Source organism: Trichechus manatus, unplaced genomic scaffold (assembly GCF_000243295.1).
Source record: "Trichechus manatus latirostris isolate Lorelei unplaced genomic scaffold, TriManLat1.0 scaffold00009, whole genome shotgun sequence".
Classification (NCBI taxonomy): domain Eukaryota; kingdom Metazoa; phylum Chordata; class Mammalia; order Sirenia; family Trichechidae; genus Trichechus; species Trichechus manatus.
In genome coordinates, this window is record NW_004443945.1 from 24,263,332 (window position 1) to 24,290,335 (window position 27,004).

The 27,004-nt window shown below is 43.2% G+C and overlaps 1 protein-coding gene across 1 annotated transcript; it reads left to right on the top strand.

Moving 5' to 3' along the window:
• Window positions 1-4,497: 4,497 nt before the first annotated feature.
• On the top strand, window positions 4,498-17,447 carry GEM (GTP binding protein overexpressed in skeletal muscle). Its single transcript, XM_023726075.1, has 5 exons — window positions 4,498-4,562; window positions 5,876-6,206; window positions 13,344-13,420; window positions 14,216-14,420; window positions 15,924-17,447. The coding sequence occupies exons 2-5, from the start codon at window positions 5,885-5,887 to the stop codon at window positions 16,199-16,201; spliced, it is 882 nt and encodes a 293-aa protein (XP_023581843.1). The 5' UTR covers window positions 4,498-4,562; window positions 5,876-5,884; the 3' UTR covers window positions 16,202-17,447.
• The last annotated feature ends 9,557 nt before the right edge of the window (window positions 17,448-27,004 follow it).

Genomic DNA, 27,004 nt, shown 5'->3' on the forward strand with positions numbered 1-27,004 from the left:
GCCCTGCACTTCTGCAGTTACCCTGCAGGGTTTCAGAAGGAAGGAAGGGCTCCAGCAAGCCCTGCCACTGGAGCCATAAAAGCCTGTAGTGGGCTGGGCTGATGGGGTGGAGGAGGGGTGGTAGCTAAGACTGTTTTTTTTTTCCAGTGGAAAATTAAATCTGCTCAGCTGGCATCTGATGAGAAGCTGGGGGCTGGTCTGAAAAGGATGCAGCTGGAGGAACCGTCCATCTGGATCTTGCAGACCTCTGGATGTTGAGAGGTTATTCTTAGCCATCTTTTCTTCTGTCTTTATTTTCCTTAATCAGGGCTCTCTTGATTTTGCAATTGGAGCCTTTTTTCCTCTTCCCTCTATAAAGCAATGATTTTCCATATAGTAATTCTTTCCTTTTTGAGACTTCCAAGAGTGGGTGGGTGGTTCTTTTGTGCTCCAACACTTTGCACATTGCCTCCCACCCGACTTCTCCCCTGAGTATTTTTGTGGCTGATGATGGAGACCTATTATATATGCTAAGTAGTTGGCCCCGTCTCTTTGTTTGTTTACAAAGAACTTAACCATACCACTCTCTTTGCGAATTATTTGTTCCTAGTAACATCTAATATGACTACATTTCCCACCTGTCCTCCCTCCACCTTATGTGTCCTGAATTCTCCTGGATTAATTTAACTTGAGGTTTAAGAGGCAGCAAAACCAAGGGCAGGTGGCTGAGCTCCAGTCCTGGGCTCCTGCGTCACAATCATAATCACTCACATTGACACGGTGCTCTGTGGCTAACAAAGCACTTCACATTCACTAGCTCATTGACTCCTCAGAACAGCAGAAGCCAAGGCTTCTGTGGTTCAGTGACATCTCCAGCCACAAATGGCTAAGAGGAGGGACAAGCTAGGTTTGAGCCTGGTTTTCTGACTCCAAATCCTTTATTCTCCCCTTTAGCCCATACAGGGGTCACAAAGTCAAATGCCTTTGGGGACCTGGCAGATACTGTAAATGAGAGAACTGGCTGAGGTAGAACACATTAGGGAGTGGGGAGGAGTGTGGGGAACTGGAGAGCACAAGCCTTGCCTAGAGACGTTAAAATGCCCAACATTTAAAAAGCAATTTAAAAAACCCTACTTATCACTTACATATTACCCAGTCTAAAAACCACCTCTTTGATGGAAAAGGGTGGGGGTGTAGGTGGTGTCACCTTTACTATTGAGCAGCATTTACTTAGTAGCATAGGTAAGTACTCCCTTGGTTGTGGTAAGTCTACAGTATAGATGAGGCAGGATAGTATGTGAAAGATTAAGTGTGTGGTTTTGTTGCCTTTAAGACAGTATTATAGCTTTTAGGATAGTGTTACAGACCCAGGAATGTACAGATCCTGTGCCTATCCATCATCTCTCCTCTAGAGTTTCTGAGAGATAGGATTCAAAGTCATGTTTTACTAATGGTTGTACAAGCCCCCAATGCTGTAATGCACAGCTCTGGTCAAAGGTTCCACTCCTCCTTCTCTTCCTCTTCCTCCGTTTCTCATGAAACCACGGGACCTGGTTGCTCAGGTGCTCATGATGTGAGAGAGAAAGACAGTGACAGTGACAGAGAGATGGTCAGGCCCCCAAATGGACGCAAGTTCACTTTCTCACCGAGGGCATGGAACCAGAAGAAAAGAGAGCAGAGCATGGGTTCCTGCCTACTAGCAAAATGTGGCCCAGTAAAGGTCATGGGCTTCGGCTGATCAGATAAAAAACTATTTTGAGGGGCATTAGAAAAGAAGTGGAAGGAGCCCTGGTGATGCAATGGTTAAGTGCTCACCTGCTAACTGAAAGGTTGGTAGTTCGAACCCATGCAGCTGCTCCACCAAAGAAAGACCTGGTGATCTGCTCCTATAAAGATTTATGCCTAGAAAACACTATGGGACAGTTCTATTCTGTCACATGGGGTCACTAGAAGTTAAAATCAACTTGAAGGCCCCCAACAACAACAACAAAGAAAAGGAGTGGGTGAACGTGGGGCTAGCCTGAGAACAGGGGCTGAAGTGTACCCCCTACCCTAAATAGACCAGTGGTTAAGACTTGCCTCAGAGAACACAGCTCTGCCACCAACTATCTGCGTGACCCTGGACAAACTATTTAACCTTATTCCTCAGCATCTTCATCCATAAAATATGTATAATCCAGTTGTCATCAGAATTAACCAAGATAAGGCATGTACATTATTCAGTAAATGTTACTTTTTTTTGTTGCTTTACGTTTTGCCTCCTAGCTATGCTCTCGAGTTCTTCATTTTAGCTAGAACCTGAGGAAGCCTTCAAATGCTGGCAGAAAGAATACGGACAAAATAATTCATAGAACAAGAAACTACAATATTCTGCCAATTTTTCCTCTTCAGAACTTGCCATTTGCCCAAATGCCCTGATTCTACCCTTTTCCTCCAGCTCCATACCCTCAGATGGTCCAGTGAGATGGAATCCTGGACAAGGTAGCTGGGACTCTACTGGATAATATCTGGCTCTCACATTTGCTTTTTGTGTACTGAACAGTGATTTTTCTCCAGATATCCACTCCAACTTAACTGCCGTCTGGTTGAAACTTCCCTGAAGTCCTTGCTTTTCTCATTTGCCTTCATCTGGTTCCTTTTGGGACAATAAATTTAAGAAGTCAGATTCTTCTACTCAAACACAACAGATCATTGCTGTACTCAGTCAATTGTGGACTGAAAGCCCCTCCTCCAATCTTTAGAGTTTATTTTCTTTGGTGTGAAAAACAACTCATTATTTATATTGTGCAAACAGAATTAGGTTCTTACTAACATGAAGAATTACGTTCTTTATCAACAAGCAAAAGTAGAATTGAGAGAATATATGATATGCATTTGAACTTTGATTTATTATCTTACTTTTCACCCCCACAATGTTTCTGTTGAGACCAGCTGACAGAGTAAGAGCTCAGCATGGAAAAAGCATGGATAATTCTGAAAAGCAGAGAACTGATAAATTACATGTGTTTTACAGCGGAGCCAGGGATATACCGTTGGAGCGAGTGAGAGTCTTTTTCTTTCTTTCTAGTCTCTTTCTTTCTATATTGGAAAGGCCAGTGTCATCCCCAAACACAGCATCTGGGAAATGCCTATGTCCCCAGGGAAGGGATCATCAAAACCGTTTACCTGGCAGTGCAGTGCAAAGAGTCAGGCAAACAGGTTTTAAATCCTGACCCTCCTACTTATGGGAGCTGTGTGACCTTGGGCACATTCTCTGGCTGAGCATCATTTTCCTCCTTCACAGAATGGGAGATGCAGTATATCCACCGTGGAGAACTGCAGTTGGAATTGCAGTAAGGATTAAAGACCGAACAATACCTGGTACATATGGTACTCAGTAAGTGGTAGGACCTGTTGTCGTCCGGCCGACTCCGACTCATAGTAACCCTATAGGACGGAGAACTGCCCCATAGGGTTTCCAAAGCTGTAATCTTTATGGAAGCAGACTGCCACATCTTTCTCCCAGGGAGCGGCTGGTGGCTTCAAACCCCCGACCTTTCAGTTAGCAGCAGAGCTCTTTAACCACTGTGCCACTACGCCTCCTTAAATGGTAGTAGTTAGTGTTATTATTACCCTGCGTACTTTATTAACAGGAGTTTCTCTGGGGCTCAGTGCTCCTCCCCATGGCTGGGAGGCATTGGCTGCATGCCAGAGGCCCAGCCATGCCAGGGAGCCTGGTCCAGAGATGCTGCTGATTGGGATGCTGATTAAATTCCCTGATTGAGGAGCCTCGGCATCCTGGCCCAGAGCAGAAGGGCCGTTAATATTTAGCACAATCTGCTTGGATCTCAAATTATTTTTCAAAACTGCCCTTTTCAAGGTCTTGTCCCTTCTCCTCACCCCTCTCTGGTCCCTTCTCTCTGGGTCCCGTCCAAACAAGGGAAAGAGAGCAGTGTGGCGTTTCCACCCCCATCCCATCCTGAGGGAAGGTAACAAGGAGCACGAAGAGGCTGTTTTCCTTGCATAAGGTGCGGCTAAAAAAAAAAAAAAAAAAAAAAAACCCTGGCCACTCAAGGTGGCTGCGGGCCTCCTCTAGGAGGCTGAAGTCTCCCGCGCGGCAGGCTGATCCTGGTGTTCTTGGCAAAACTGGGCTTGCAACTCAAACCTGTCTCTTCCTCCATCCTTTATCCCAACAGCTCGCAAATGCTTTGCTGCGAACAGCGATTAAGCGGTACTTAGTGTATTTTTCCATTTTCCTGTTTACACCGGATAAAAATAAAAAGAAACGAAAGAGACGAGTCCCGGGGTTGAACTGTTATTATGTTTAAAAGTGAAGGACAGGAGGTCACATGACTGCGAGTAACTGATTTAGTGTGAAGCGGCTGCAACGCGGAGTTTGCTGCAGAGCCGCCCCCTCCCGGCGGGGGCGCTGACGTCACGGAAAAGCCCCGTCTCGGGGCGGCGGGGCTCGCTATAAACCCGGGGCCGCGGCGCGCGCTGCAGGCGGCGGAGCGCGGTCACGGCGAGCAGTCTCCTCAGCGCGCTCCGGCATCGCGGCGCGGACGCACGCACGAACGTCCACCCGGCTGACCCGGCAGTGCCAAGTAAGGCGGGCAGGCGGCGAGGGGCTCTCCGAACGCCGCAGGGAGTTAGGGGGAGAAGTTCCGCAGAACTTCTAAGTTAAGAGCCTGGAACGTGCTGTCTGTGCTCTGGTTTTCTGGCAGCGAGCAGAGTTTAAGGTGCATAGGATGCCTCTTCTCATCAGCAGGTTCCTCAGTTCCGTTCTGCAGGGCGGTCACCTCCTACAGCGTATGTGGTCAGATGGCAGCGCTCAGTGACACTTTACGCTTTTGTTGTTTGAATGCGAGCCTGCCACCTAAGGCCCTGCTTTCACCAGCCGGTCATCCTGTTTAGTGGCCGAGGTGTTGGGGTGCGGGTGTGAGTGGGGATGGAGTGTGTGTATTTCTCACCCATATAGCGGAGAACAGACCCCAGGTAGGGGAGAGGGAGTCGCTCAAAGGGGAAGTTGTAGCCAAATTGTTGAATGTCATTCAGGAGGTCTTCGGACTTCTCATTTCCATCAAGAAGGTGGAAATCTGAGTGGAATCAAAGAACTGTCAGAGTGGACGTGGTTTACTAAGAGTGAAGCACTTTCTCTGCAAATCTGTTAGGTCTCAACGTGACCGAGTCATTTATTTACATGACAGAATGACGAGGCTTGGGGCTGAGATATTTTAAATGGGATCTCTGTGGGCAAGAGGGCAGAGCTGAGGCATAAACTTCAAACAGAGATTCTCTTGACCCCAAATAATAGCCTAGTCAGGCGGCTGGATAGTATCAAGGCAACTTGACTAAACATGGAAGTTCCAATAAGTGCGTGTCCAGTCCAGGCAGGGGGAGTGACGTCATTGCCACGTGTTTCCCACCAAGGCACAAAAGCCAGCTGGATGCCTGGTACAATTAAGAGCCATGTTTAGACAAGAGCCCTTAACCTCGCCAGCTGGTGCCGAGCTCCATTAACTTGTTGCTTTTCAAGCCATCGCTTGAGGCTGTTGGTTCCTTCTGGGTGCTTCTGTGCCTGCTCTGAGCAGGGGATCCCAAGGCTTTTCTGGGGATGGAGGAAGCCCATGGGCAGTGGGCACTGTTAACGGTACTTTCTTTTCTCTTTGCAAAAATGACAGTTTAGAAAGCCTGCCTGAGAAGCAGCTTACTAATAGTGTGGAGTGCTTGTGTGTGTATGTGTCCAGTTCAAAGACTGGCTGGTTTGGGGTTTGGGACTGATTCATTGGTATTCCTTATATTAGGAATACTCAGTTCTCACCCCATCTAATAAAATGTCAGTGATGACCAAGCATGTGTTTGAGTCCCCTGAGCTCATGCCTACTAATGCAGGCATCTTGGCCACTCTGCTCTCCAGGACCCAACGATGACTCTGAATAATGTCACCCTGCGCCAGGGCACTGTGGGCATCCAGCCACAGCAGCAGCGCTGGAGCATCCCGGCTGATGGCAGGCATCTGATGGTCCAGAAGGAGCCCCACCACCGCACCCGTCACTCTGCTAACCCCGAGGACCACTGCCGGCGGAGCTGGTCTTCCGACTCCACAGACTCAGTCATCTCCTCTGAGTCAGGGAACACCTACTACAGGGTGGTGCTCATAGGGGAGCAGGGGGTGGGCAAGTCCACTCTGGCCAACATCTTTGCGGGCGTGCACGACAGCATGGACAGCGACTGCGAGGTGCTGGGAGGTAGGTGTCCTGTCCATCTGCAGTGGTCCAGGCAGAGACAGTGAGCAGATGGGTTATTTATCTGCAGAGTTGGCTGAGGAGCTGGGTCCAAAGCAAAGCTCTGGCACAGGGCTTCGGGGCAAGAAAATGAGAATGCTTGTAGACAAAGACCAGAATCTCTTGAATCTGCGCCAGAAAGGGAATTTCTTAGATTTCAACTCTAAGGGAAGTGGGGAGGCTGATTGAAGAGGGCAGAGTAAGAGGGTCAGGGTCACACCGCTCGCTTATGCTGACTTTGACCTGGACTAGCTCTCTGCCTCTCCTTGCCTTCCTCCTTCCCCTTGAGTGTTCATTTTGAAACGTGCCTGCTTGCCTTGGAGGAGGATGGACTGTGGTGAAGGTGAGGTCTTCCTATGCCTTGGCCTGAGGGGCACCTTCTTCCAGGAGATCAAGCACAGGCACAGCCTTGTTTCCATGGTGATAACTAAAACCAAACTAATTTGAAAAACTGTTAGGATGGTGTCATCAGTGTGTTTCCCACCAATACTAGAGTCTTTTGAGGCTGTAAAATAGGTCAAAGTCTGTACTTGAAATAGTACAATTATTTTTTTACATTTAAAGAATAGTAGTGTAAATACTTTACATGTATAGAGTCTTAGAGTCTTACAGTTTTTCCAAAACAGTTTTCCCTTTATAATCTTATTTACGTATTTTACTTTGTCAAAACTAGTTTGAGGTGACATTATCTCATAAATGGATGTAGTCCTCAACTATGTGTAAAGCACAGTCCTGTATTTTGAGAAGTAATATGTAGATCCTAATTGCCAATGGTATTCATACAGTGTCTTCCTGCCACAGCTTCAGAATCTTAGCATATGTGACCAGGGTATCTGTGTACCCCTATTTGCAGCTGTAGAAATGAAGTCCAGTGCTTGCCTAAGTCACATGGTCTGCCCGTCCTTTTGATTGCGACTCAAACAACTGAATCACAGACTCCTCCAGCAGGAAGATGCCTTAGTGATGACTCAGTTTTACCCTCTACTTGATGATACGCACTACTCCTCACTACCAACATTTTGTTCTTCTTCAACTAAACCTCTTATTGTTCTTGACTTAATCTACAGTGTCAGGGAGTTTACTACTTCATGAGGCAACTCAGACAACTGGGCTGTAAGAGATGACTCACTGACGTAACACTGATTTCTCTCCTCACTTCCGGGATCTCAGGGACTCTAGCTAAACCAAGAGTCAAGGGAGAAATAAGGCCAGTATTGGTCAGTTCGAATCTCTCTTTCTTTGCGAAGGCTGAGGGGTGGCTGTTCCGAGAAAAAGAGGAAAGCGAGAAAGGAACTAACTTTTAGAACAAGAATTTGCAATAAAGAGGCACTTTATTGGGAGTATTACATTTGCTATTGATTTTTTTTTTTTTTTTTTTGGTGCTCACAAAATTCCTGTACTCATATAAGTAAACTGAGTCTCAGAGAGGCCAAGTGACTTGCCTAGAAACACCCAGTGGTGAAGAAGCTGGGATTAGAATTTGGGACTGTAGAATCTTAGCTCAGTGTTTTTTTCATTCTGTCATATATAGGGCACTTTCTATATGCCAGGCACTGTGCTGTGTACTTCCCACATTTATTTTTGATAATACTTATAAAAATTGAACCAATTTGGTGTTGATATCCCATTTTACAGGTGAAGAAATGGAGGCTTACAAAGTCAAGTTACTCTCCCAGGGTGAAAAAGCTAGTACGTGGTATGACCAGGATTCAAGTCTAGTTGTGTTTGACCCAAATTTTGTGTTATTTCACAGTATTGTGCACCCTGGGTCTAGTTCCCAAACACTGTTAAATACTTCAGCCATTTGGTTGGGCATCAGCCACATGCCTGGCTCTGTGCTAAGCTCTGGGGTACACAGTGATAGATGAGGTATAGTCTCTCTTAGCAAGGAGCTAAGTGTCAGGGGCAGTAATTCAGAGCAAGGTAAAATTCGTAAGTATCTTAAGAAGTAACAATATAGTGCTTTGGAGATTGAGATAAGGAAGAGATCAACCAAGAGGTTTTTCTTTTTTTTGAGAGAGAAATTGAAAAAGTTAGTGGCTATTAGGCTTTAAAAAATGTTTTTTGATTAGAATGGAGTGTTATCTATCCAGAGGGTGGTATCTCCATAGGCATAGAGTGTTAAGAAGGCTAACTCATACCTGGAATTTGGAACGACAGGCTTGTATATTTGGGAAATTTCTTTGTTTAATCAGACAGAGAGAGAGAGGGAACTAGAATCCCTTCCTATCTCCTCAAACAGAAAATCTTTGACAACGAGACGCTTCTCTGGTAACCCATGCAATCTAGTGTGTCCTGTTTGAGTAACTTAATTTCTACCATCTAGGATTACATCAGTTGTCTGAAGGTGGCTGTTGGAATCACCAGTTGGCTTTTCATTTCCCAAGCGGAAGGTTTAGTTTTTCAAAGGCATGCCCACGTTATTTTTTGGCATTAGACATAAGAAAAATAAATCTATGTAATGTTCTCATTAGTATTTCTCTTAATAAAGATGGATATTATTACAGTTATATTGAAATAATCTTATGACTCTCTACTGTATATTTAATGTTCGTTCATTCATTCATTCATTGTTAAACAATTACTGAATATCTACAATGGAACTTGGTGAGGCACTATGGAACTTACAAAGATGCAGGAGGCTTCTTTCCTAAAGATGCTGAAAGTATGCAATGGCGATCAGATATGTACCAGCTACCAATCAAGGTAGGATGTGATAGGTCCCTTGAAAGAGGTACAAAGAAGGTGTTCTGGGAATTCTGAGGAGAAAAGATTCCTTCTGGCTGTGGGAGTCAGAAAAGACTTTATGCCAGAGATGGTCTCTGAGCTTCATCCCAAAGACAACTAGGATTTGGAAGCCCTGAGTTAGGGAAGAAGGCACAACAGATGTATACTGGGAAGTACCTGAAAGAGCAGTGGTCTTGGAGACTGACGATGTGTATTTGAACCCCAGCTCTGACATTAACTTAGCTGAGTGCCCTTGGGCAAGCTGCTCAACTTCCTCAAGCTTCCCAATTAGTAAAATAGGAATAATACCTATTTCATAGGATGTTATGAGGAGCCCCGGTGGCACAGTGCTTAAGTGCTCAGTTGCTAACCGAAAGGTTGGTGGTTTGAACCCACCAGCTGCTCTGCAGGAGAAAGACGTGGCAGTCTGCTTCCATAAAGTTTACAACCTTGGAAACCCTATGGGGCAGTTCTGCTGTGTCCTATAGGGTTGCTACGAGTCAGAATCGACTTGACGACAATGAGTTCTTTTTTGTTAGTTTGTTTTGTTTGATGAGGGCTAAAGGAAATAGATAACATATATTTAGCATGTAGCATAGTGCCTGGCACGTAGTAAATGCAGAGTAAACATTAGTTAGAACTGATTTGAATCTACTGTTTCCATGTGTTCATCTTCCAAAGCTGTCAGTTTCATCGCTTTAGGCCTCCATCCACTCTGGTCACTCTTGGCTGGGGCCCTCTGAGACCTGCAGAGGAGATACAAGCCATAGAGGAGAGGATGACATTCCCAGAGCAGGTGCTTCTTCCAGGGTCCCTTGGGGTCCCTTGCGTTATGAATGCTGAAAGCAGTTCAAGGTTTTGGTGGGAGGGATACTGGAGGCTCAGAATATTTGAGTGGCTGCAGGATCCAATTGCAGCATATGATAGAATTCCTGTATGGGTTCCATACACAGCCCTGAGCCAGTTTTGGGATGCGGGGGGGTGGGGTGGGGAGGAGACTCCAAGCACAAAGGGAATCCGATGAGAAAAGACAAGCAGAGGTAAACTAGTCCAGGGAAAATAGCTATGGACCACAGTCACTCAGCTTAGAGCCTCGATCCACCCCATCAGGATGATCTCTCTTACTGCAGAGGAGTGACACACCTGGCTTCCATCTAGTCCTAGACCCAGGCTACTGAAAAGCCCCAAAGCCAGTAGGCCTCAAACCTTTCTGGCTGATTTTTCTTGCAAGTAGATTGCCAGACCTTTCTTTCGAGGCACCTCTGGGTGGACTTGAACCACCAGCCTTTCTGTTAGCGCCAAGCTCAGCTAACCAATTGTGCTACTGAAGGACTCCCCACAAACCTTAACCCAGAGCAAATTTCAAAGAGTTCTAGAGTTTCTTATTATTTTATTTTCCCTCTTTGCACCTGATTAGCACTTGAAAAGGCTAAAAGGTGAGTGACGAAGGAAGAGAAACCTAGAGCTTTCTTTTGTTACACATAGGCTCATCCCGGTTAACTGAAGGCCTCAAACCGGAGGCCTTGTGTGTTTGAAGAATCCTTGGGGCACGCTGCCAGAGGCGATATATAAACCCCGGTGCCAAATGGAGAAAAACAGGGTGGAGATATATTGTTTTAGACTCCTCGGTTCCCAACACAATGATTTGTAGGTCGAGGTTAATGCCAGAGAGAATGATACTGTCAGGAAGCTTCCAGAATTGCAAAGCATTTTGATTCTACTTTCATGGCTATAATCCTTAGTCTTCTTTTTCTCTAGATTTGTTCTGATGTCTCTTAAACCAAGAGAAAGTTTGAGTTGCCTTTTTTCCTTAGCTATTGGATGCATGCAGTATGTTTCTATTTGAACTGCTTGGCATTCAAGTGATTCCCTTGCACCTGCTGCTTTTACCTGCTTTTGGGCGTAAGTGGAGGGCTGAGGGTAGAGCAAGTGCTTTATTGAGAGGGTTTTCTGAGCGTGGGAAGTGGTTTCAGAGAAGAGATAAAAACTGTATGGTTTTTCGTAAGGGTCAGTCAGCCCCTTGATTTGTGCTGCCCAGATTCTGCTGATTTGCATACGGCTGTATAAATTTGCATGTTGAGGCCATGAGGCCCTACCCTCCACTAAACCAAAGAAAGCATCCCACTGTGAGTTCATTTATGCTGCATTTTGTGGACACAGCAAACATGCTGAGCATAACAGATTTTTAATCCAACCAGTGGAAAACAATTACCATTTGTTAAAAGCATGACACTTTTAGGAGGTAGGGGACCTGACAGAAAGACTGAGCCATCTGTGCACCTAATGGTAGTTAACTTTCTTCTCATTTGTCCACTTTTTCTTTCTTGATTGTTGCAGTTCCTAGATGAAAAAACATTAAACAGAAGCACTGCTGTTCATAAACTCCTCACTACTGTGAAACAAGAAACGCCCCAGTTCCTCCAGCACAGCGCTCTTAAACTGTTCATGTTATGTGCCGTTGAGTCAATTCTGACTCGTGGTGACCCTGTAGGACAGAGTAGAAGGGTTTCCAAGGAGTGACTGGTGAATTTGAACTGCCAACCTTTTGGTTAGCAGTCCAGCTCTTAACCATTGCGCCACCGGGGCTCCGTAACTAGGATTTACCTGTAGTAGGAAATGCCAGATTTGGTAAGAACCAGCTTCCTATATCTGAAGAAGTAATGATGATAGCTAATGTCTATTGAGTTTCTGCTTTGTGCTTAATGTATGTCACACAGCCCTAAATGGTGGATACTATCATTAATACCATTTCCCAGATGAAAAAACAGGCTAGAGAGTTTAAGTAAGTGGTCCAGAACCACATAGTTAATAAGGGATGACATCCAGATTCTAATTCAGGTTTGCTTGTGCTCACAGCCGCTATATATATATTTATCATTGATTCATTCATTCATTCATGAAATATTTATTTGAGCACCTGCAATGTACCAGGCACTGTCCCGGATGCTGGGGGATATAGCGGTAAACAGCACAGTTGCAAATCTGTGCCTTAACACTCTGAGGGGAGGCACAGAGGCACAGAAAATAGTAAAATCAATAAACTAAATGTATAGCGTGCTTGATGGTGATAAGTGCAAGGAAGCAAAATAAAGACGACAGGAAGGAATATGGGGGAGGGAGGAGCTATCGCAATTTTAAGTAGATAATTGGGAAAGGAACAGTAAGGGAAACAGTAAAGTAATAAGGCTTGCAGATACCCGAGCGAAGAGATTCCAGGCAAAAGGAACAGTAAGAAAAATGATAAAAATCTTTATGAAAATCATAGTTTTTAGATGTTGAAATTCAAAACAGGAAACTCATTGTGAAAATAGAGGGAGTGCGGATGGGTTTAGCTGTATAGGGTTGATGAGAATCCCTCTTGCAGAAGCCCCAGTGTTCGCCATCTCTTCTTCAACTGCCCCGCACACTGGTTTTTCTGGGCTGGAGCTGCTCCGGCCGTTGTATAGCGTTCACCCTTCCCTATGTGCGATGTGCACTCAAGTGCAGGGAAGAAAGTTTCCATTACCAAGTAGAGCTGGAGGCTGCGCTCCTGCTGTGCTCAAGATGGAAAAACTAGCCTGTTTATGCCTAAGGAACTGCATTCTTTAAGGAAGAAAACTTCAGCCAAAATAAGGACAGTCTCAGGACTTTTTCTTTTTCCTTGCACTTCTCCAAAGAGGAGAAATGTTGCTGAGCTCAAAGCTACTGAAATTGCCAGTCACTGGGTAGAAATCGGAGCTCTGGTGGTGCAGTAGTTAAGAGTTACGGCTGCTAACCAAAAGGTCAGCAGTTCGAATCCACCAGCCACTCCTTGGAAACCCTATGGGGCGGTCCTACCCTGTCTTATAGGGTCGCTATGAGTCGGAATCGACTCGATGGCAGTGGGTTTGGTTTTTGGTTTGTTCAGTAATCACCTCACTGAAAGGTACAAGGGAGAGATGAATTTCCATAGGAGGCTTGTGGAAACAGGGCTTCTAGTTCCCCCGGACAGTTAATGCTTTCTTATAACATCACCCTTTGAATCTGAGTCACAAACTCTTAAGGATGTTTATCCTCATAAATTGTTTTCCTATAGAAAATGTCCAGGAATGATGAAAACAATTGCCTTTCACTTCAGGCTGTTTGTGATAACACAGTTAGGACACGTAGGTGTGCTGCTTAGGAAGTACTGGAGGGAATAGATGTAGAATGTTGTTGAAGGTGATAAAAAATAGTAACGTACCTTGGTGAATGTCTGTATACTTACATAATTAATTGCATATTTGTTAAGTTTAATTTTCTACATGAGAAAGAAATTTCCCTCTATTACTCCAAGCATAATTTTATACATGATCCTTTTATATGAAAGTGCAACATGTTTGCCTGACTCCAATATCACTGTTCTTTCTTTTCTAGAAGATACATATGAGCGAACCCTGATTGTTGATGGAGAAAGTGCAACAATTATACTCCTGGACATGTGGGAAAATAAGGTATGCGGAGCCTGTAGCTGTCTGTGAATTCCTTCAGGGTCTTCCAACAGGCTGTTTGATGGGAGGGTGACCTTGCCATGTAAAGATGATGTTCCAGATGAAGTGGGAGCATTTTCTTGATTAAAAGCATTAACTTATGAAGAATGAGACTGTTCTAAAGAACAATCACAAATCAGCTCTGAATAACAAGCAAGTTACGGTGATTTCCCTTGGTTCTGTTAAAAAATACACAAAAGCACATTTGTTTTAGGGAAAGTGTAAACAAGTATGGGTGATTATTTTCAACTTCATAAAACCATCTTATGTGAAGTTGACATTCTCAGTCCTAGCCTTCAACGTTCGCTTTTTAGATTTAGGGCTTCTGAGCATATATGCTTTGCTTTCTATTTATTGAGAACCCTCCTATTCTCAAAAAAAGGATTTGTAATTTATCACTTAGGAAAGGCAAAAGGGAGTTTTGGAGACCCCAGAAAGGTCTCATTTTTGGTAGTTAAGATAGATAGAAGTTGGGAGTATTGGTTGGCAGAGTAGTTGTGTAATTCATCAACTCAAGCTGTGGGAGAAATTGGAAAGTAACATCTGTTTTGCATAAGTACTATACGGGCTCCCAGTCTTTGCAGCCACCAGACATCTTGTAAGCATGGAAGACAGATGCATTTTGGGGAGTTGGCAAGCAGTTTTCTTCTTTCTCTTGTCAGCAAGGGTAATTAAGGGTAGACATATTGTTTCTTTTCAAACGCACTCCTCATGTACCTGGTCAGCCTGAGCTCATGGAAGATCTTCTCATTTCATTAGGGAGAGAATGAATGGCTCCAAGACCACTGCATGCAAGTTGGGGATGCCTACCTGATTGTCTACTCCATCACAGACCGCACGAGTTTCGAGAAGGCATCTGAGTTGCGAATCCAGCTCCGCAGGGCCCGGCAGACAGAGGACATTCCTATCATCTTGGTTGGCAACAAAAGTGACTTGGTGCGGTGCCGGGAAGTGTCTGTTTCAGGTAAGAGGAGCTGTGCCGATACCATAGGAACAGTCTCTGGAGCACCTGCATTTTCCTTCACACAGGTGTTATTCCCTTCTTCATGAAGCTGGAACCAGGGACTCATTAAAATGCTACATGGAGTTTTATGTATGGCTCTACCCTCCCACCTTCTCCATAAATCATCTCCATGCTGGACAATGCTCTCTTGTCCCTCTGGTCTACCTGCTGAATTCCAATCCCCCCACTTCCAAGGGCTTCTCTGGAATTCCTTTAGAGATGAGATCCTGCTCAGGACCTTATTGGCAGCCTCCAACCTTTTCTCCTTATTCTCCAGGGAGATCCCAAAATTTTCTAGTCTCCAGGGAGATCCCGAAATTTCAGGGAAATAAACATAGCATCTTAATGCAAGAAGGATGGGGAATTCTGATTTAAGGAAACTGTGAGAAAGAGTTTCACTGGGAATATGAATTTTACCCTGGCTGCCTTTTGTCCCTGTGGACCCAAGAAACAACGCACTGTACTCCCCCTAAATTTCAGTTAAGGCATGAGTCTGATGGTATCTCATACATTTTTTCATACTTAGTTTAGGGATAATTCATATTTACTACATGGGCACCCAAGTGCTTTTAGGACCCTTGAGATTTTATTAGCCTAATACAGATTTAGTCCCTGTACAATTGTAAAAAACAAAATACTGTGTATCTGGGAAGAAAAAACCTGATAAGGACCTAAATATATGCAACTATTTTGGGCATATCTTTCTATTAGGAAATAGCTGTCTACAGTAATCATTTTTTCCAAACGAAAACATGGACAACATAGTCTTTGAACATGATGAAATATTTGAAACTGAGACTGTTCCAGAAGAGCTTGTTTGTATAATTTACTAACTGTATTATGCATTTGTTAAATCCTCAAAATTTTTTCAGAATACCTCATCACAGTTTGTTTTCATTTTTTTGAAGAGAAGAAGGCCACAGTGGTAGAATTCTTATTTTCAGTTCAAGGAGTTGAGTCAGGATGGTGTTAAGAATTTGGGCTTGAGAATTAAGCAGGCCTGTATATAAATCTGCCACTTACAGGCTATGTGAACTTCCTCAAATTTTTAAATGATTCCCCTCTGTTTCTTCATGTGTCTGTTAGGAATTTTTCAAGATTATAGTGGGCATTAAAAAAAGTTTATAAAGCACTTAACCCAGTTCTGGCACGAAGTAAGCCTACAAAAAGTTAACACTATGGTCTTTACTGTTATCATCAATATCGCTATGTTTAATGCAATTGGACCTTCACACAGTGAGTTTCTGGTGGACCAGATCTAAAGCCCATCTCTCCTGTTTCCGGGGTTTCCTTGGTGAGATTCTGTGCTTCTACTTATGCCCTGGGAGAACATGTGGCCTCCTGTAGCCACTGCAAATATGACAGAACAATTTTAAATCAGAAATCATCTCGTTTGGCTGTGTACTGTGTAGGATCATACTCCGCAGCCCCCCTGACTTCCTTCTCACCTTCTTTTCTTTGCAGAAGGGAGAGCGTGCGCTGTGGTGTTCGACTGCAAGTTCATTGAGACCTCTGCAGCTGTCCAGCACAACGTGAAGGAGCTGTTCGAGGGCATCGTGCGGCAGGTCCGCCTTCGGCGTGACAGCAAGGAGAAGAACGAGCGGAGGCTAGCCTATCAGAAAAGGAGGGAGAGCATACCCAGGAAAGCCAGGCGCTTCTGGGGCAAGATTGTGGCCAAAAACAACAAGAATATGGCCTTCAAGCTCAAGTCCAAGTCCTGCCATGACCTCTCTGTGCTCTAGGTGCCCACAATCACATCACCTAGATGTCCTCCTGGATGGACATTGCTGAAGGCCATTGGGACCAATAATCTATATTAGATTGGATACTGAAGTATTGTTAGATGTGGCTTCCTCCATTGCAGTTGGGAATTAATGTGTTAGCCTCATGGACAACATAATGCATGGGAGATGAAAGATCTTTGTAAAGAGTCAGTATTTATTCCCAGGAAAAGCCTTGTCCTTGCTACTCGAACGCCCAAGACTCATTAGAGGACATGTTTGGTGTTCACATGTGTTTCCTGTCTCCTTTGGAAAGCAGAGAATTGAAACCTACAAAAGAATGCCTAGAACAAGAACTTTCCATTATTTAATTTTGCCCAGTATTTTGATATGTGAACTTAAGGCCAGTAGGTCATAAACAAGTATAGGAAAGCCATCCAAGGTTTATTCAAAGGAGGGAGAACTTTCTGTGTACCTTGTATTCTCCATGGAGCTAGAAGTGTAGAACTGGGCTCATCATGATCATGACTATGATTGCTCCATAAAGCTGTGAAAAGAAATGATGGACCTTGCTGGAAGCTAAAGCTTAGCGTACAGTTTTTGTTCACTGCCCACACTTGGGAATCCAGAGATTTATAGAATTGGGAACTGACTATATTTACAATTTACGGGTTCAAAAATGATATCTTTACTTATGTGTCTTACATTTTTTATTTAGAGGAAAATTATTTTAATCAAATTCTACTTAGTGAAACCACATTTTATGTTTCTTTATTTTTGAAATCACAAAGCCATCAAAAATATTTTTAAAATCTGAATTATTGATAACCTGAAGTGCAAAATGCCAAATGGTTAAATATAATCAGTGGTCTGAATTTTTATAAAACACATAACAAATACTTCTGTGCTTTGGGTTGACCGTTGTATGCCACAGCTCTGCTTTATTATTATTTTGCAAGATAGTAACCATTTTAATATTTGATAAAGTATATTTATGAATGTATTTCTTAATAGGAAAGATGTCCATTTTATTACCATTTTCTACATTTTTCAGAATATACAAGTTTTTACCTATATGTCTTATAATAAAAGAAATAAAATCTTTGAAAAAAAGGCATTCTTAAATGTTATTCCATCTCAAACAAGATAATTATGATTATTTTAAGGTAACCTTTTAGAGCAAGCATAATCTAAAGGGACATCTATTATTTTCGTTTTCATTATCTGTTTTAAGGAGTATCTATCCCCAACATCTCGTCCTTTGGAACCATACATACCGATACAGTTGGGAAGTATTTGGGGTCGTCTAAAAGCTAAGTTATAGTAATGCCCAGATCGACCTTTTACTTTGGCAAATTCCTGACTGAACAGATGGGCCTAGCTTTGTTCTCTGAAGGCTCATGGTCTTTAGCTTAACTAAAGCATTAGAGGAAATTATAAAGGATTAGGGAAAAAATGGACATGAGTGATTTTCATTCAGCCTGAGATTTAGCCAGGCAGGGCTTTAACCGAATCCTCCTCTCTGATGCTAAGACAGTTTGACATTAATTGCGTGGCATTAACCCTGGTGTTGGAGTGGAACTTTCTGGTGTTCCCCTTTCACTGGCCCCTACACGCACCATTTTTCATTCTCACCTCCCTGTCTTTCTGAGTTTGTAAACGGACACATAAACTAATATTGACATTCATGCGGCCTCACATATCGCTAAAGTTGACACAGTTTTCAAAGGTTTCTGAGTGCTCTGTTGAGTTGGCTTCTTCCGCTCCTTTGCCTAGGTTGAAAGCAAAGGTTCCCATCTCTGTGCACCTCATCTTTGAATTGCTCAAGAAGGCAGTGCAGGGAGGTGCTAAGAGTAAAGGTTCAAGTTACCAGTCCCAGACTTCAATCTTGACTGTGCCCTTCAATATCAACGTGTACTTGCAGCAGTTAAAGTTTAAACCTTTTTTTTTTTTTCAATATTTTATTGCAGTTTTGGTGAAAGTACACACAACAAAACAGATTCCCATTCAACAATGACTACTAATGTTCAGACCTTGGTTACATTCTTCACGTTGTGTCAACATGCTCATTGTTTCCATTCTAGTTGTTCCATTCCCATTAATCTAATCTCACTGCCCCCTCCCCACCCCCAACCTTCTCATCCATGCTTTGGAGTAACTCTTGTCCATTTGGTCTCGTCCAGATAATTTTTTGAAAGAGCGCAGTACTCAAGGGTGGCATTCTTTATTTTTTGAGCTAAACTGCTGTGTAGTTGAAAGGTGACTTCAGAGGATAGTTTTGGTTCAAGGTTCAAAAACTATCTCGGGGCAATAGTCTTCCATTAAGAAGAAAGGTTAAACCTTTCTAACCATCAGTTTCCTCATCTGCAAAATGAGATTGCTAACGGTACCCTATAGGGTTGTTGTGAGATTAGTCTTTTAATCTGGCATGTAGTAGGAGCCCAACAGACGTTAGTTATCGTCATACATCTTCCATTCTGCATAAATTAGAGTTAGTGTTGTATATCTGTCTCCCCTATCTGAAAGGAAATTCCTTAAAATCAGCGATCACTACGTATTTTCCTTTTGAGTCCTCTTGAGTACTGTGCCTTGCATATGTTTTGACTTTTCATAGCTGTTTCTTCTTGAATTTAGTAGATGGCCCCATGAGGTTGACAGGCCATTTTTTAACCACCTATCCCTTCCTCTCATCCCCTAGTAAGCACTAATTTTCTTTTGTCACAATGGATTTACCCATCCTTGATATTTCATGTAAATGAGATCATAGAATATTTGTCCCTTTGTGTCTGGCCTGTTTCACTCAGCATAATGTTTTCAAGGTTCATCCATGTTGGAGCTGTGTCAGAACTTCATTTCTCTTTATGGTTGAATAATATTCCATTGTATGTATGCACCACATTTTGTTTACCCATTCATCTGTTGATGGACACCTGGATTGTTTTCAGCTTTTGGCTATTATGAATAGTGCTGCAGTGAACATAGGTGTACTTGTGACGGGCCATTTTATAGCAAACAAGTTTGGGGGTGGGTGGGTAAATGACTTGTCCAAGTTTATTCAGATGTTAAGGGTCTGGGCTGGGACTGGAGAGCAGATGTGACTCCTAGTTATTTGCATTTTTAGTGTTCAATACTGTTTCCCATGAACACACAGCCTTTTTCATCCCATTTACCACCACACACAGACACATACTCCACACACATACATACACCACAGACACATACACTCACACACGACACACACATATAACACACACATGCAGCACACATACCCCACACTCCACACACCTCGTCCACACTCCCCACCACCGACACATATACCCTCACACACCACAGACACACAGAAGGCATACATCACAGCCCACACACACCACCCACATTCCCCCCACATACCCCCTACACCACAACGCACATTCTACATACACACACACCACGTGCACACTGCATGCACACATCACACACTCTACACCCCCACACCACAGACACCCCTCATACTATACCCCCCACCATCACACACAAACATAAACCCTCCTCCACACACCACACACACGCCACACACACACACACACACACACACACACACACATTCTTTGTCTACACTATTCTCTGTTCTCAGGATTCAACCTTCATTGTCACTTATTTCAGACCTTCCCAGTCAAATGGCCACAGATCCCAAGCATCCCAGGCTTCACAGTGTGTTTCGCATTGTTGCACCTAGGCTCCCTCAGCTTGACCCAGGGAAGGACAGTGAAGGCTGCATTTCAACCTGAGAGGCTTTTTCATTAAGAAGTACAGCTCTGGAGTCAGACAGACCTGGCTTTGAATCTGGTTTCATCACTTACTGGTTATATGACCAAGGGTAAGTTCTTTATCCTTGAACAGCCTCAGTTTTCCCATCTGTAATATGGGGATAATAATAATGCCTACCTCATAGCGTTGTAGTGAGGATGCCATGAGACCTGCAAAAATATGAGTTGTTATCCCAGGGATAACAATGACTACGTTTACACTAACACAGCTTATATGCCTTCATTTACTCATGCATTCTTCAAACGTTATTTGGCACCCAGGCACTGCTGGGTGCTGGGAATAAAATGATGACTAAGACATTGCTCTCGTCCACAGACACTTTGGGTGTAATAAACTAGACTGACCAGAAAAGCCATAGAAGGTGACATTGAAGATAAGAAGAAAATGAAGAAATGGTGGAAGGATTATAGATGGAGGGGGCTGCGTTTGCTGCCATTAGATAAAATTCAAAGAAGGAAAAAAAAATATTCTAAAATGATTGGATTAGATATTGAGAAGTAAATTGCACTATTTTTTAAAATTTCATTTTCGGAAAGTGGGAGCATTAGAGAAAGATTGATTTTTAAACATCCTACATTTTTGCTTACTAGTACATGAACTCTTCAATATAGGGAGAGATGCGTGATTGATTATTAATTCATTTGGCCAAATTTATGGAGCTCCTGCTTGTGCAAAGTGCTATGGAGAATACAAGGTGGGAGAAGGCAGTTTTGCCTTTAAGAAGCTTATGACACAGTTAACAGTGGTGGGAAGTGGGGGCAGTGGTGACTAAAGACAGGTGCACACACAAAACAATTAGAATATGGTGTGGAATGTAACAAGGGCAATTGGAGACATCTGAACTAAGTCAATTGGAACTTGAGTGGGAGAGAAAATTCCATGCTTGGCTGGTGCAATCATGGATGTTTTCTTGGAGGAAGTGGCATTGAACTTGATCAAGACTACTTAAGATTTCCACTAGGAGCGTTGGTTGGAGTGAGGAAAAAGGGCAGGTTGGTCTATGTAAAGAAAACAGCATGAACAAAGGCAGAGAGGTAGGAAACCTGTTTGGAAAAACAAGGAAAGTCCAGTTTGGCCAGAGGCTTCCTGGGAGGTGGTTTCATGAAGTGATCAAATGCATGAGGCTTGGAGTCAGATAGGCCTAGTTTCAAATTCTTACTTGTTGAGTGATTTAGGGCAAGTTACTTAGCCTCCAAAAGCCTCAATTGCTTCATCCGAAAAATATCTGACAGGATTATTATAAGGATTACATATAAAGTGCTTAAGTCATTTTCTGCGAGGTGGGGAGCTACTAAATTGGGACGACGAACAGGAGACCAGTTGTAGAATATACTGAATTCTCAGCTGAGAAGTTTGGACTTAGTTCAGAGGGAATGTGGTGTTTGAATACTTCTTCTTGAGTTTAATAGATCTTCCCCATAGCCCCATGAGGTTGACAGGCCATTTCGTCAAATAGGGGTATGACCAGTTCAAAGTGGTACTGCTTCCGGAAATTGCTCAGGAGAGCTGAGCCTGGCAGGAACTGGAAGACCCAAGACCCACCTTGAAGAGACAATAAGGAGACCACCACCGCATCTAGACTGATGTGCTGGGTGATGGGTTACAGGCAGAGTGATGGAAGTCACTTATCAAGAGAAGACTTGACTCAGTACCTGCATCTGATGTGTGCACTGGGCTTAGAGAGTGCCCATGTTGGGTGGCATTAAAGGTTTTGTACTAGGAGTGCTTACAAAGCACCAAGGCCCTGATCCCTGTGAGAGCCACACAGCATGAGACTTAGCCAAGGCCCTGGATATGAGATTACAGTGCAGTAAGGAACCAACCACAAAAACAACAGAACCTACACCATCAGTAATTGTCTAGTCTTAGCTCCTGAGACAATGAAGTAAATTTTATACATCTGCTTTTCATGTAATGTGCCTAGGGAAAAATGTATACAAACCAAGACCTGGAGGTTTTTTTTTAGCAAAGCAATGCTGTTGTCTGCACAGGTGACTCCGTGGTGAGCATGTGCGTGTGTGTTGGTGTCTGTGTGTGCACCTGTGTTTGCTCTGTGCCCGTGTCTCTGTGCGTGTATGGGGGTGTATTTCTGTGTATGTGCTTATGTTGGGTATGTGTGTGCGCTTATGTTTGGTCTGCGTGTGTGTGTGTGTGTGTGTGTCTCCGTTGGTGTCTGTGTGTGTGCCTATGTTTGGTCTCTGTGTGTGTGTATATATCTGTGTTTGGTTTGTGTGTGTGTGTGTGTGTATGTGTTGGGGGCAGAAGTAAGAAAGAGAGGGCTCACAGTCAAAGGAAAAGTAGAGTATAGGCAATTAGAAGTAGCTTCAAGTATCAACTGGACCGAACTCTTGCTCCATTTTTCAATATGTATATTCCAAAACTGGCGATGCTGTCAGTGGTCTTACTGATTTCAGTGTCTACCAAGGTAACCGAGTAAACAAGAGATGCAGGCTCTTCCTGAAACCCAAGACAAGTGATGATTTAAGTTTGTTGGGATCATGGTCAAATAAGTAAAAAAAATAGTGTGCCTGCATCTTCTGTTTTACTGAGGTTTTTAACTACTTAACTTGAAGTAGAGAAGCTATATTTTTTTATTGTCAGGCTTTAGAAAAATTGAAATGCAGGATTGAGGAGTACTCTTTGGTATCTCCCAGAGGCCCAAGGCAGTCGTTTGATTTAGAGAAATCTGGCTGCATTGTGGGTAATTTAAAACAACTTTGGAGGTCACTTGGGTGAAAACCTGTTTATGTGAGGTATTTGCAGATATATATATATATATATATATATATACGCATGCTGAAACCAAACCCGTTGCCATAGAGTCAATTCCAAGTCATGCCAACTGTGTGTTCCAAAGTAGAACTATTACATAGGTTTTTCAAGGTTGTGACCTTTCAGAAGCGGATTGCCAGGTCTTTCAGTAGTGTTAAACCATTTGCACCATCCAGGGACCACATACATAAAAAACAAAACCAAATCATTGTTTAATCAATTTCAACTCTTGGCAACCCCATGAGTTTCAGAATAGAATTGTGCCACGTAGGGTTTTCGATGGCTGTGATCTTTTGGAAGTAGATCTTTAGGGCTTTCTTCCGAGATGCCTCTGGGTGGATTTGAACTGCTCACCTCTGAGCACTTACCTATTCGCACTGCCAAGGGTCTCCTAAACAGATATATATATACCTATATATACACATATATACCTGTGTTGCATACCTTTAAACCAGCCTAGTTTAAAGGTAGAGAATAAGTGTAGTGCAGATGACAGATGTTTTAAAATAAACATCTGCATGTGAAGGTGGAAGAAGGGTACCTTATCAGGAGTAACCACAGACACAAAGGGAGAACAAGTATATGGATGCCAGAAAATAGGAAAATGGGTATGGAATAGAATTATGAGGAGCACAACTCAAATAGTTAGTTAGCTTTTATTTAACTAAAAAACATAATCAGATATGATTGAAAGTAGTGATTTTTCTTTTTTTTTGGTCAACATCAGGCCAGACAAGGCAGTGAGATAGAAGTGGAAATCCTATTAAAAATCCAAAGGAAATTGCCTTGTGATTCATCTATTTGATTATAAGATGGAGCTGGTGGCCTGCCATAATGTGTTTCAATATTTGGAAACAACAGTGTGAGGAGCTTGGATGATTTGAGGACTGACTGGGAAAATGTAGTCCTGAGCTGTGGTGGAAAAAAAAAACAAAAACAAAAACCAGTGAAACCAGGGACTACAGATTCTGACCAGAATGGCAACATCATGAATATGCGCCCAGAAGAGGTAGACTGGCAGGCAGCCCTAGTAACCTCCACATATACCTTCTCGTAGCACTCTGTGTAAAGGACACATTTTAACAATCATGTGTGAATGATCTGAGTCCCCTCCAAAGTGAGGATGTTGATGAGGATGGGAGTAGCTAATGTTTATTGAGCTCTCATGGTCATATGGACCATGCAGACGTAGTGACTCCAAAACATGACTCAAGTTTAGAGCTGGAAAAAACAAAAAAACCTAACCAGTTGCCATAGAGTCTATTCCAATTCCTGGCGACCCTGTGAGTGTCAGAGTAGACCCCTGCTCCATAGGGATTTCAATGGCTGTGATCTTTCAGAAATAGATTGCCAGGCCTTTCTTCTGAGGTGCCAGACTTTTTGTTAGTAGCTGAGTGCTTAACCATTTATATCACTCAGGGACTCCTTTAGAGCTTGAAAGGACCTTAGATATCAGAGGTCCTCTTTGTCCTCTTTACACAGAAAGAAACTGAGACCCTGACAACGTGAGATTTGCTTGGGGTGACTCAGTAGCCAAGTTGGGCTAGAACCTAGGGCTTCAGATCCCCAATTCAAGCCTCCTTCCACAAGAGTCCCCTGCCCTGCCACTTGGGTCCACCACCATGGTCAGACCGTGCCTCCTTTCCCAACTCTTCCTGCTTCAGAGAGTAATTCTTTAGTCACCTTGCTTGGACATTCCTTCTTTTTCTTCTTTTTTTTTTTAATTGTTGTAGTTTAAGTAAAAGTTTACAGTTCAAGTTAGTCTCTCATACAAAAATTAACACATACATTGTTATGTGATCCTAATTGCTCTCCTTATATTGAGACAGTACACTCCTCCTTTCACCCCGGATTTCCATCCAACCAGCTCCTAACCATCTCTGCCTTCCCATCTCACTCTGGACAGAAGCTGCCCATTTAGTCTCATGTATATACTTGAGCTAAGAAGCACACTCTTCACGAGTATTATTTTATATCCCACAGTCTAGTCTAATCTTTGTCTGAAGAGTTGGCCTTGAGAATTGCTTTAGTTCTGGGTTGACAGAGAGTCTGGGTGGACATGCTTTCTGGGGTTCCTCCAGTCTCAGTCAGACCAGTAAGTCTGGTCTTTTTACTAGAATTTGAGTTCTGCATCCCATCCTTCTTCCGCTCCATCAGGGACTCTGTTGTGTTCCCTGTCAGGGCAGTCATTGGTGTTAGCCAGGCACCATCCAGTTCTGCCGGTCTCAGGCTGATGAAGTCTCTGGTTATGTGACCCTTTCTGTCTCTTGGGCTAATACTTTCCTTGTGTCTTTGGTATTCTTCATTCTCCTTTACTCCAGGTGGTTGGGACCAATTGATGCATCTTAGATAGCTGCTTGCTAGCTTTTAAGACCCCAGATGCGACTCACCAAAGTAGGATGCAGAACATTTTCTTAATAAACTTTGTTATGCCAGTTGACCTAGATGTCCCCTGAAAGCATGGTCCCCAGACCCCCACCCCTGCTACTCTGCCCCTCGAAGTGTTTGGTTGTATTCAGGAAACTTCTTAGCTTTAGTTAAGTCCCGTTGTGCTGACTTCCCCTGTGGTGTGTGCTGTCCTTCCCTTCACCTAAGATAATTCTTGTCTACTATCTAGTTAGTGAATAACCCTCACCCTCCCTCCCCACCCTCGTAACCATCAAAGAATGTTTTCTTCTGTGTTTAAACCTTTTTTTGAGTTCTTATAATAGTGGTCTTATACAATATTTGTCCTTCTGTGACTGACTAAATTCACTCAGTATAATGTCCTCCAGGTTCCTCCATGTTATAAGATGTTTCATGTGGGCCTTCCCTCTTGTGCCTTACACAATACTCCAGACTTTGATCTTCTTAGAACTCCCGTAAAAACTTCCCTGTCCCAGGCTTCAGGCTCCTTCCAGGTGACAGAATCGTAGGAGAGATGGTGTTAAGTGCTAACATCTTACACCCAGAGAACACAGAACGTGGAGTCAAAAGCCTCAGATACTTGTCCTGGCTTTGTTAATTACTAGCTGAGCCTTAAAATCACATATATAAGAGTAATGATACCAACCTCAAAGGGTTTTTAAGATGACAGAATGAAATAAGTAAACGTGATTTGTAATCTCCAAAGGGTTATTTAAATCTCTAAAAGGTTTTAACAGTGCTATGCACATATCAGGGCGCATTAGGGCTTGTTTGCTCATCAGTTGTCTTCAACAATGAATGAGGGAGAATATCAGGCATGGATCTGACGGGCATGTTGAAAAGACCTTTTGGAGTAGGTGGGTCTCTCAAGGCCCACCCTCCAACTCACCCCCCCGGATTAGAGCATGTAGATGCTCACCTACTTGCTGACGTATTAGACTAGCCCTGATCATCGTCCCTTTGAATGCATGAAGCCAGTTAAAAGACATTAGCAGTTGGGAAAATGCCAACACAATCTCTTCTGGCCGCAAAAGAAGGGAACTCTTAATTTGATTTCCTTTATTGTGTCTTTGAGAGTCTCTGTACAGATTAGGCAATGAGAGATGCTATTTTAGGTGCTACAGATGAGGACATTTGACTCAAAAATATCAGGTTGATCGTGACCTAGTCCACTCCCCTGCTTGTAAGCAGAACAATGCTTCATCCAACAGATAAATGGGACTGTAAGATTTCACAGATGCTTCCGGTTATAATTGTGATTATGGGAAAGAAGACTGAAGTGAACACAGAGAATCCATCCCCTTGATGATGGTGAAGGAAGATGCAGACTGTGCAGCTGTGTGAGAGGGTGGATGAAAAGATGAGATGAGATCATGGTGAAGAGCATGAGTTCTGGAGTCAAGTGGCCTGAGGTTGAAGCCCAGCTCTACCAGTTCCCAACTGGATAACTTGGACAAATAATCTTTCCAAGGCCAAGTTTTTTTGTTTTTTGTTTTTTAAATTTGAATGAAGAAACTGAGTAAATGAATGAAAAGAATTATCTCCTTCATAGAGTTGTTACCAAGAATAAATGGGAAAATATAGTTCATAATTTTTTTGTGTGGATGTTATCTACGTAATGGGTACAAATGGCTCTGTGACACTTGCATGTAAGAAAAGACATGTTTCTTTGTTTCTTTATTAAAAAAAAAAAAAAGAAATCTAGCCCAGACCTCACTTATCAGGATTGGTCTATTTGGGAGACCTTCACTCCTTTGGATTATTCATGCTACTGTGGGATTTATTTAAGGACAACCACCCTCCCCACCCCGATGACCTTTAGTCTTTAAGGAGTGGTTA